At 42.4% G+C, this 11,939-nt stretch overlaps 1 protein-coding gene across 1 annotated transcript; it reads right to left on the reverse strand.

Annotated features, from left to right (window-relative positions):
- Nucleotides 1-2,058: 2,058 nt before the first annotated feature.
- On the reverse strand, nucleotides 2,059-4,713 carry LOC104470552 (olfactory receptor 4N5-like). The gene is made up of 2 exons (XM_010085518.1): nucleotides 3,821-4,713; nucleotides 2,059-2,167 (listed from the first exon to the last, which is right to left on the reverse strand). The coding sequence occupies exons 1-2, from the start codon at nucleotides 4,711-4,713 to the stop codon at nucleotides 2,059-2,061; spliced, it is 1,002 nt and encodes a 333-aa protein (XP_010083820.1).
- Between the last annotated feature and the right edge of the window lie 7,226 nt (nucleotides 4,714-11,939).

Raw genomic sequence — 11,939 nt, forward strand, 5'->3', positions numbered from 1 at the left:
GGAGCAGGCTAGGTTTTTGGTCATCGGGTGGGGGGGCAGTATCACTGTGTATCACTCATTTGTGTATTTGTATATAGTATTATTTTTAATATTATTGTAGTTTAGTTATTAAATTGTCCTTATCTCAACCCACGAGTCCTCTTTACCATTTAACCCTTTTATTCTCTCCCCTATCATTGGGTGGGGGTGGGAATTGTGTGAGCGGGTGTGTGTGGCTTGGCCCCGAGCCAAGGGCTAACCCACTACACTCACATAATTACAAGGGTCTTTATAGTAGTGTCAGCTGTAGGTTTAGTGCACTCCCTTCTTCCCCCCTTATCCTCACTTCAGGTGGACTGTATAGCTTTTAGGCTTCTTCCTGCAGTGGAGCATCCTGGCCCCACATTAGGCAACGTGGAGGTGGTTGAGGGATAAGTTTGTCCCAGTTATGACTCAAGGGTGCGCCAGGGTTGGAGGTTCCATCACCTCACCGTTCGTCTCTGCTTTGCTTTCCCCCATCCTGCAGTTTTATCCCAGCAATCCTTACATGATCATAGTCTCCTACCAATCCACAGAGCCTTCTACACAGAACAGGCATTCTGAACACGATGCTATAGAAGGACAAATGTGGGACAGGGGGAGGCAGACCTCCCCCACTGTTTCTTGAATTAGAAAGAAATTCAAATTTCTTCATAGATCCTTGTAGAGGATCTTAAATTTTTTTTTAAGAAATGCCAGGCCCAAAACTGGGCCACCTGGAACTGTTTAGAGACCTGGGGGAGCAGGATAGACGCAGAGAAGAGGCAATTTTGTCTGCAGGAATATCTGACATCACTTCAAAGAAGATCTTGGGTGGAGGAGAAACCTTAGAAGTTTCTAGAAGTGCCCTCAGTCCTGCTGAGCATCAAGCCACCTAACCTACAAGTGACCCATTCTGAGGCATCAAGCCTGCTGAGCATCAAGCCACCTAACCTACAAGTGACCCACTCAGAATTGGCATAGTCCTTTGGATCTCAAACGCAGAGAAGCGTCCTGTGTGCCCCACGTGGCAGGCTAACAGGGCACCCCAAAGGGCCTGTAGGGTAGGCACTGTGCCAGAAGTAATGAAAATTCTGTGCACTGTGAGTGCAACCAGACTCCCCTCAAAGGGGCGAGCTGTGTACAGTAGGGATGTGAATGCTTCTGGTCCGTTGGCTGACGTACATCACTTAGATGACCTAGGCAGAGACTAGTTGTCTTTCACTGCTGCAGGAGTGCTGAAGGACTGGTTTCAGAGCCAGTTACAAGACAGGAGTGCAAAGGGACAGAAACTCAGCTCCGGAAAGTGTAAGACTGCTCAGAATGGTGGTAACCATGCTCCTTGAGGATCATGGAGCCAGCACTAGCTGAAGAAAGTTCCTCAGTACATCAACGATCTGATCATGGGCCCCAGTCCAGAGCGCAGATGCTGCTGGCCAGGTGCAGGTGCCTCTTGCTGGGTTTAGAGGGTTCGTGGTTTCACGTGTGGGAAACAAGACATGGTCAGTTACCAGGTGAAGGAGTCATGGGATGAGGTGAATGGACTGTGCACCAGAGAACCAGAACAAGATTGCAAGAAAAGACAGAGCACAGGCAATAGCCAAAGTCCCTTGCGGCAATGAAGGATGTACAACTGGAGGGCAGAGTTATCGAGTGGTGAGGAAGACTCCCAGGATGGGGGAGGCTAGATGCCTGTGGGCTTCAACAGAAAGAGAAAGGCACCTTTGGTAAGGTACTAATTTTCTTTTGCCAAAGGACAGTTAAGAAAGGGGATAAATAACAACTCCTACTTCATGTGCAACTATATTTGGATTCTTAAAGCGTGCAACAGAAAGGGTTTCATGAGGACTGTGAACAATGATTTGTGAGAATGCAGTGTCTTCTAGGCTATTTTGGGAAGACTTTGTGGATGGAGCCATAGTTCACTCTGCACCTGTCCTGTCTACAGAATATACACCACAGTAAGAAAACCATCCTCTCTGAAATCCTGATTTCCCCTCAAAAGGAATTATTTGTCTCATTCAAGTCCATAATACATTGGCTGAGCAATCGGCTGACGGGTCAGGCTGAAAGAGTAAATGGAGTTACATCAGGCTGGTGGCCAGTCACCAGTGGGGTTCCCCAGGGCTCAATTTTAGGGCCAGTTCTCTTCAGTGTTTTTATAAATGATCTGGACACAGCAGTTTAATGTACATTAAGTAAGTTTGCTGATGACAGTAAACAAGTAGGAGCTGTGGACTCCCTCAAGGGCAGAGAGGCCTTACAGAGAGATCTGGACAGACAAGAGAGCTGGGCAATCACCAACTGCGTGAAATGCAACAAGAGCAAGTGCCAGATTCTCCACCTGTGATGGAGTAATCCTGGTTGTACAAAAAAACAGGGGGCAAGAGTCTGGAGAGCAGTCCTGCAGAAAGACATCTAGGGATTTGGGTTGATGACAAGTTCAATAGGAGTCAAGGTTGTGCCCTGGCAGCCGAAAGGGCCAAACAAGTCCTGGGCTGCATCAAGCAGACAGTTAAGGGAGGTGATTGTCCCACTCTACACTGCACTGGTGAGGCCCCACCTCCAGTCCTGTGCGGAGTTTTGGGTACCTTAGTATACGAAGGTCTTCAACTTGATTTATTCAGCTTGGAGAAGAGAAGGCTGAGGGGTGACCTCATCTCAGCCCACAACTTCCTCAACAAGGGCAGCGGAGGGGAGGTGCTAATCTCCTCTCTCCAGTGACCAGTGATAAGACACAAGGAAATGGAATGAAGGTGGGTCAGGGGAAGTTCAGACTGGCCATCAGGAAAAGGCCCTTCACTGAGAACGTGGTCTGTCAGTGGAACAGGCTCCCCAGGGAAGTGGTCACAGCACCAAGACTGTCAGAGTTGAAGGAGCATCTGAACAATGCTCTTAGTCATATGATTTCATTTTAGGCAGTCCTGCAAGGAGCAGGGAGTTGGACTCAATGATTCCACCTTGGAATCAAACTGAGAAGTAAGTAAATTACAGAGTGAGTAATAAGGGCAAGATAAAAATGCCTAAGGCATCATTTTTTTATTCCCAAAGTAGAAAATATAAATAGGTTAGTTGAATTGCTTGCAGTAAACATTCATTGATTATGCAGGAATCCTAAGGAGACTAATTCTCATGCTGTGAATGTCTATACCCGGATAGACAAATCCTGTCACTAGTGCTTACCATAAGGCTGTCCACATTGCCTTTGATTTTTACTTGATAGTTGACTTCTGATTTCAGATTTCAGTGTCCTACCTCTGCTGTATGAAAAGGCAAAGCTTGACTACAGCTAGACTTGCACATTCTCCCTTTGTGGAGAAGCAATCGCCTCATTCAGAAGCAGAGTCATGTGAGAGTCAAACAGCAGGCAGTGTCAACAGTTAGAGATCCAAGTACAAGCTGAAATCTTGAACTAACATGTTTACTACCTGATTTTATCTATCTGCATCTGAACCAGAAGTTCGGTAATGATTCTCTAAATGCTTCACACCTGCCAGTTAATTTCTGTAGAGATACAGAATTTTAACAATAGAACTTCATAGCACAACTCTGATAATTCCTTTTCACAGGATAGTTCTCCTCTGAATTATTCCATACAGATTTCAGTGTTACCCTAAGGCTTTGTGATAATAGAATAAAATTCTTTGAAGCTTGCTTAATACATATTATGTTGCTACATAACGTACACTATGGAGTTGTTCCTAAGAAAGTTATATTAAAAAAAAAAAAAAACAAAAATTTAAAGAAGCCTTCACTTATTTACTTCAAATCTTTTTTTTTTTTTCCCCCACACCAAAGTATGTATTTGCTGACCATCTTCCACATCAAGCCTTTGATCTCCTTGTTACGCAAGGTATAGATCATGGGATTAGTCAAGGGGAAGATGACTGTGTGGAAAACAGCAACAACTTTTTCCATTGGGACAGCTTGGAAAGGCAAACCATAGATATACATAGCTGGGCCCCACATGACAAAAACCACAATAATGTGGGAAACACAGGTGGAGGCTACTTTGTTCTTTGCCTTGGAAGACTGTGTTCGGAGCTTCAGCAACAAGACAGTGTAGGAGATTAGGAGAAGTGTAAAGCACATAATGATAACAACTCCATTGTTGAGGAAGATCAAAAGCTCCACTATGTAAGTGTTGGCACAAGCCAACTTGACCAGCTGATGGACATCACAGAAGAAGTTGTCCAGAATGTTGGGACCACAGAAGGGGAGGTGGATGCTGAGAGCAAACTGAATGATGCCATGGATGAAGCCCCCACCCCATGTAGCTCCAACCAGGACACAGCATACCCTCCTGTTTACAAGCCTGGTGTAGCAAAGAGGTTTGCAAATGGCTACATAACGGTCATAGGCCATGACCATGAGCAGGAAAGCTTCAGCTGCTCCCAGGAAGTGGAGGAAGAAAAGCTGGGCCATGCAGGAACTGTAGGAGATGGTCTTACGGTGAGAGAAAAAGTCAGCCAACATTTTGGGTGGGGTCACAGAACAGTAGCAAATGTCCAGGAATGACAAGTTGGCCAGGAAAAAATACATGGGTGATCCCAGTTGGGAATGCCTCCAGATTGTGAGAATGAGAAAGATATTGCTTGGCAGAATGATCATATAGAAGAGCAGGATGACGAAGAAGAGAATCCTCTGGACTTCATGGTTTTGGGACAATCCCAATAGAACAAACTCTGTAACTACTGTATAGTTCTTGTACTCCATTTCCACTCTAGAGAACCCTGAAAAACAGACAATAATGGAAAAAACCCAAAACAACCACCAGTGCAAATCTACTGAAATTTTAGAACAATTTAGGGCATATTTAGATTGCCTAAAATACATGTCCTTTTCCCATTTCCTAGTTTTAGGGAACTCTTAATGGTGAAATACTTGAAAGCCAGTAATTTAGATTCCCACTAACTTGTTGATTTTACTGGAAATGTAAACTGGAAATGTCCACATCTTATCAGATGTTTTTTTTCTCTGCACATTGGGAACTGGCACTTGAGTGGAATATAGGTCATAACGTATCAGTCCATTCTTCTATGGGTAGGCTAATTTTTGTGGTTTACAGTGTAGGTGGTTTTATTTGAGCTAGTCATGTCTACTCCCTCTCCAGTGGATAAAAGCAGGCCCTTCCAGGGTAGACAGATTTAATTCTAGGCTAAACAGCTAAACAAAGCTAGGCAAAGTGCACTGTAAAATTACACTATTAACATAAACCACATCCACTGATTATAAAAGGAAACTAATCACTCACATCTGAAGGAAGTTTTATGAATCCCTTGAGTGAATTCATCTGACAACTGCAAAGTAGTTTGCAATTAAAAGATTTAAAATCCCTTTACCTTTATACTTAATTACATTAGTATAGCCAGCCCAGGGAATGACTAATTCCATCCTATTTTTCTCTAGTATGTATTGGTTCAAGTATTTTCCAAAATACATCATTTTTCCCAATTGTCTTTCAAGGGAGCTGAGGATGCCTACATCACATTCAGACTTCCACCTTTCTTCAGAGATATCCCACAATGTTGTCTAATTTTCCAATGAAGTCACCAGAACACTGGAAACATGAAGAAAACTCAGTTATCTAAATATCTCCATGAAATTAATCCACCATGAATTGGCATGATGACAGTCTGGAAAACAAACTGACTTTTTTTTCAGAGAATGTATCAAATAATTTAGTTTACATATATTTTGAATGGTACCATGGATTTTGACACCTCCCTCATGAAGAAAACAATAACATTTGGTCAGATTTCTTTTAAAAGTCTTTCTGTTTATCTAAGTTCTTGAATTCTTCACACTTCTTTTCTTCTTTTGGCTCAGGAGGAAGTTATATGAAGTTTTGCCTCCTTTTTTTTTTTTTTTTTTTTTTTTTACACTTTTCTTCCATTTTGGTACAAAGATGGTATATCTGTCTTCATGACGGGGTCTGCACATTACTGCATTAGTAACTTCACCAGCAATGCTGAGGTAGAGAATAAACATGTCATGCCTTGAAATTAAATAAAATTTCTTGACATTCATTGTTTTCTCTTCCGTTCTTCCATGTTCAGCTGAAGGGCTCATTGTGCTGAATGCGTGTATAAACTGACTGATAATTTCTCAGCTGACTGCGAATCTTTATCCATCTGGACCTGAGCTTCTCTTTGCCTCGCTTTAAATTCCAAGTGGTTTGGTCAGCTCCAGTCTCTGCCCATCTCATCACATGACAGAAACATTCCTGCAGGAACCTGCCACTCCACTCTGCTGTCCTGTATCCTACACATACAGCTAATGCAGAAATAACACTGTCCCTTCACCTCCACTTAGTTATAGAGCCTTCTGTGGATACGCCTGACTCCATGGCTTTACATCTACGACTCTCCCACACAGCTCAGTATCTACTGCTCTCTGGGTAGTACTGCTCTGCTTGAATCAGCAAAGAACCGATCCAGGTTACTCCCTCTTTGCTGTTTCCTGCCACACTACTTTAGATAGGTGATAAATATTTCCCAGTTTTTCTGCCGGCTTCCCTGATGTAATCAGTCTACCTATAGAATCATAGAATTGTTTACGTTGGAAAAGACCTTTAAATCATCAAGTCCAGCCATTAACCTAGCACTGCCAAGTCCACCAGTAAACTGGGTCCCTAAGCACCACATCTACATGTCTTTTAAGTATGTCCAGGGATGGTGACTCAACTGCTTCCCTGGGAAACCTGTTCTAATGCTTGACAACCCTTCCAGTGATGAAATTTTTCCTAATATGCAACCTAAACCTCCCCAGCACAACTTGAGGCCATTCCCTCTTGTCCTATTGCTTGCTAGTTGGGAGAAGAGACTGACGCCCACCTCACTGCACCCTCCTTTCAGGTAGTTGTAGGGAGGGATGAGGTCTCCTCTCAGCCTCCTCTTCTCCAGACTAAGCAACCCCAGTTCCCTCAGCCGCTCCTCGTAAGATTTGTGCTCTAAATGCTTCACCAGCTTCCTCTCCACTCTTCAGCTCCAGATTGTGGTCTGCCCAGTCTCCCTTCCGCATTGAAAAAGCCTGGCTGCTCTGTCTATTCCTTCTTCCTGTTTTCACTGCTGCATTTTTGTATTCCCTACTGGAAACAATTTACCAGGAAGATACATAATGCACTTCTCCATTTATCTCTTTTCAGTCCTTCTAATTATTTAGTTCAAAAAGAAACAATTTACAGGAGTCCTGATAATCACAGTCGATGAGTATGATGACTCATTTTGGTCTTTTCTACAGTGAAGCCATCTTTTCATTTATGAGGTTGTTTATACTGCACAATTCACAATGCTGCTGATGTAGATATCTACATCTGAATAAGTCAACACAGCGACCCGAGGGACAGAATGGAAAGAAAAAGACACAATTCCTCCTAGGAAGTGTAGAGATGGAACTCAGGTCCTAAACACAGATGTTGAGTGTGATTATTTGTGCTCACCAGCTGATCTAGTGGAGATCTCTGATAGCATCCAATGCCATCAGAATGATTCAGACTATGGTTGGCTGTTTGAAGTCTGTTCTACGTGTCTAGCTCAGACTTTTAATTGTCTTTTAACTGTGTCTTTATATTTGCACAGATGAATTGTAGCTATAATCTCTGAAGTTATCCCCTAGGTACTTCTGACTGATAGGGAACTTCTGAGCCTAAATGATTGTGTAACTACTACAGAAACAAATTTCATCTGCTGCTAGGAGGATGATGATTAAACTCTTGCTGGATCTGCTAACATCGTCATCAGAGGGTGGCATGCCATTCTTTAGGGCAATACTGATGTCCACCTGTGGATCTAAGTGAAGTGAGATTCTAGGATTTTAACCATTATTACCCACACAATTTGGTCACAGGCATCAAAGAATACATGCTGGTCCAAGAAATTTTATTGCTAGTCTCATTATTGTTTTGTCAGTCTAAGCAAAATATAACAATCAGTTATTACTAGTCCAATCACAGTAATACTAGCACTCACCCAATTTCTGTTTAAGATCTTTACTGATAATTTCCTGAAGTTAAGTTCTCACCCTTCTTGTTAGCCATAGTTAAAGGTGAACTCTTCCTCATCTTCAGGCAAAGTGAGCAGTCAACATCTCAAGTCCTTGTACTGGGATGAATACAGTATTGCCTGTGGTGCTCCTCATCCTCATGGATTCTGAGTTTTCTTAAGGTTATTCTTATTGATATTGGTTTTATCAGCCCTCCCTGAATCATGTGTGAATGCAAAACATCTGAGACCTGAACTCCTCTAATCGCTACACCTCTTATCCCCTGTCTTCCCAAGTCCTTCCCAAGTACCAACAGCTCTTCAGCTACACAACTCCTAGCTTCCCTCCACACCAGGGCTCTGTATTTCTGAAGCTTATTCCAATCCCAGTTTTAAAATCCTACAAACACCTGCTAAGAGATTCAATGTGCATCTCCCTTTCAGGAGCGTTGCTGGTAGTCCATCATTCTGACCTGAAGTCTTGCTCTGCTCGCCATGAATCCTCTCCCACACACCCATGTATTTAGTACTGGTGTGCATGCAGCAGAGGTTTGGCTCTTTTAAATGCCAGGCCCACTCATAGCGATTTGTTTCCCTGACCAATTGTCAGCACTAACTCCAGAGACGACAACCAGACTGCCTGGGACCCTAGCTGCTTCACTCACCACCTGATGATAGCGGGCAAACATTGTGTGCCAGAGGATGGAGAAGATTTCGTCTCTCTGCATCCTCTAGATAATGCTTTCTTCATCTCTTCAGAGTGTGCAGGTTGTTTCTGGTTCCAAGGGTGAAGGTTACATAATTGTGGCAGCAGCTGTGGTTCTGCAGTGCTGACTCAGATACCCAGAGGACTTAATAAAAGCTCTATGGTGTATGACTTTCTTTATAACTATTTACTAGTATTTATTAATTATTTATTTTAACATGTATTATTCCTGGACCGGGCGACCTCTAGAGGTACCTTACAACCTACTTTTTAATGATCTCATTATTAATTTTGCATTTAAATGACTATCAATCTTTGCTTCTTGGAAACAAATGAACCCACAATGTCTAACTTCCCATGTTCTGTAGGTATTCTAGCTGGGGGTGGAAAGCCATCATCTAGAATTCTCCAGATCACTTAATTTTCTATATTTTGTGAGTATTCAGGATGAGTTCTCCATAGGCCACTGACAAAGATACATACTTTCAGGAAGCGTAAAACAAATTCAACATCTTCCCCCACCACTCTGCCCCTCTCTCACAATCTATCTTTCTTTCTTTCTTTCTTTCTTTTTTTCTTTCTTTCTTTCTCATCATCACCAGAAGAAAAAGAGATCTTTGACACCCTTTTCTCAGTGGATTATATACGCAGCTGAAACGGAAAATATTCAGCTCCATGAGTTTTAAGACAATGACTCTCAAATGGGCAAATGCTACCACAAAAAAACCCCCAAAAAAACCAAAAAACAAACAGAAGAAGAACCCTTTGACTGGGGCAAACTTTGGATATTTTTATTAGATGATATATGAGCAGAAGATATACCACATGAGAACAGTAGGATTTAACATCAGGTCTATATAGGAGCATGAGAAGGTCACTATAAAAAAAGTCAGATGGAGAGTTGACAGAGTTCTTAGTGGGGTACTGTATGTGCTTCTGCTACCCAGATGTGCTGATTTTGTCAGCAGGCTCTATGTTGTTTATTTATATTACTAGCACCCTTCAATGCAAAGGTACATTACTACGATTTTACTAGTCTCTATCCCTTCATCTGAAAAAAAAATCTTGGACACGGCAAATCTTTGAGAATTTTGACAGCCTGGCAGCCTGTTTTGGCATGGCCAAAATAAAGTGTACTTCCCTCAAGCGCTCTTTCTCCCCATCCTTCCTATGGTGCTAAACACCAACCTATTCTTTCCCTGAAACCTGCCAGGCCCTCCACACCTGCCATGGTGAAGGAACCTGGTGTTCCCTTGAGTAGAATAACACGTCTTGTTGTCCCCAGGTACGTATTCCTGTGAAGTTCACTTTTTGTCCTGGCCTTCCATTTGGGTGGGCAGTGATGCTTGCACCTTGCAGCACAGCGCAAAGACCAAGGGTTGCCTCATGTTGACATGGTCCTCCTGTCAGTCTGAGCCTGTGTCAGGGAGCATCTTGATCAGACTCAGGACTGATCTCTTCCTTGCATGAGGTGGGGGCCTCTTGATTATCCTCAGAGTGTTGGTCCCCTGCCCTGCAGATATGTTCGGTCTTGTTCATGTACGCCGACCCTCTTCAGTGCTCACCCACCCTTTTTAAACCCCCTCCCCATCCCCACAAACACATTAGGACTTGTTCAGCAGACATGTAAAGCAGTGGTCCCCAGACTGTTTGTTTTTTTATTCACATTTAAACTGTGACTATTTATTTTGTTATCTCTTATTAAGCAAGTGTAACTCTTCTGTATTACAGGGTAGAAAGAATTGCCTTTTTCTATACATGGACTCAAAGAAATCAGAGACAAAAGAACAATCAGAAAAAGATGTGTGCAGTCATTGAAAAGTTATCTGGCAAGAAATCTGTAAAGTGTTAATCTATTCTCTTACCCCAAGACCATTACATTTAGATCAGTACCAATGATTCTCAGAAAAAAATAACTAATTAGTTATTAAATATAATTTCTCACATACTTCAGAAAATAATTCATAGAAAGAAAATTTAAAATGTATTATATGTATTATTTTTGTTAAAATGCATTCTTCCATAAGAATGAAAGTGAAGTGAAACAGTTTTTAGATATGGTCTTCAGTAACATAAGGAAATTCACTTCCTTCCCTTTTACATTTTTTCTTTTTTTTGGGGGGCGGGGAGGGGCAGTTTTTACTAAGCCTCTCTTGAAACCAAAACATGGCACTGTATTCGTTACAAGCATCATATAACATCTGACAAATATAGTGCATTTATTTACTTTAGACAGAGTGCTGTGTTTGGTTTTGTGTGCATGTACATACACAGAGACATATGCATACATGCATAAATATGCATTGATATTTAAAGAATGGGGAAGAGACAACAAAATGCCTTTGTGCCTTTGCAATTTCTGTTTCTTCTGTTTTTTTTTTCCGTAGCATGAGTTTGGCTTTGTTACAGCTTATGATGAACTCTGAATGAAACTAGTGGTTTAAATTAACTTCTGATAGGCACCTAAAGAACCAGATGTGGGCACTGTCTCAGTTCATGAGAGACCCGCGACTATCTGTGAGACAGCAGCACCTGATGAAAAATGCCCACCTTTTCCAGATCTGTGCCATGGTGGTTCTGTGGAGGGCTACCTAAGGGTAATGCCCATATTTCATTCTGTGACATATTGACCAAAATCTGTCTTCCTCATGTAATCTCAGTACTATATACCAGGGTTTGGATTAACCTTACAGGTAGGAAGGGAATGTCCCCTATAGAGTCCCACGCCTTTCTCTTTGAAGCACAGGAAGAATATTTAAAATTAATACTAGCTTGAAATCAGGTTAGGCATGTTAGAATCAGCAGCTCACGCATTGCAGTTGGGGACATGAATCCAGCCACAAACTGCTGCCTTGGCCTATTTTGGCTACAGCCTGCGAAGCTGGGATCCACTAAAAAAGCATAGTTTAACCAGAACTCCCCTTCTTTATAGAGGAGGCAGGATGGCAGAAGTGTAAGTCAGCTAGGCTCCAGCAAAATCAATGGCTGTGTTTCTTAGATACCAAAAATCAGTGCTCCTTCCTAGAGGCTGAGTTCTGGTTTGCAGTAGCTGAAGACCTGTCTTGCTGTCCACCACACCGTGTCCTGTTTGTGCCAGCTCTTCCTTTGGAGTATCTTCATGCACATATGACATATGGAAACGGGGAGCAGAAGGGGCGAATTCAGGGAACACAGTATGTTGCTGAGAGTGTTTGATGGGATGGCCCTACAGCTGTTATAGAAAAGGTTTCTTCTATATGGAATGATTTTAGATG

The sequence above is a fragment of the Pterocles gutturalis genome, unplaced genomic scaffold (assembly GCF_000699245.1).
Source record: "Pterocles gutturalis isolate BGI_N339 unplaced genomic scaffold, ASM69924v1 scaffold9515, whole genome shotgun sequence".
In the NCBI taxonomy this organism is placed as follows: domain Eukaryota; kingdom Metazoa; phylum Chordata; class Aves; order Pterocliformes; family Pteroclidae; genus Pterocles; species Pterocles gutturalis.

Bases quoted from the DNA above. Each gene is read 5' to 3' on its own strand.
- LOC104470552 (XM_010085518.1), bottom strand. From the start codon at position 4,713: ATGGAGTACAAGAACTATACAGTAGTTACAGAGTTTGTTCTATTGGGA. The intron at 2,168-3,820 runs GTGGAAGATGGT...TGCTGTGTCCAG, and splicing joins AAGGAGATCAAAGGCTTGAT to ATCATTTATAAAAACACTGA.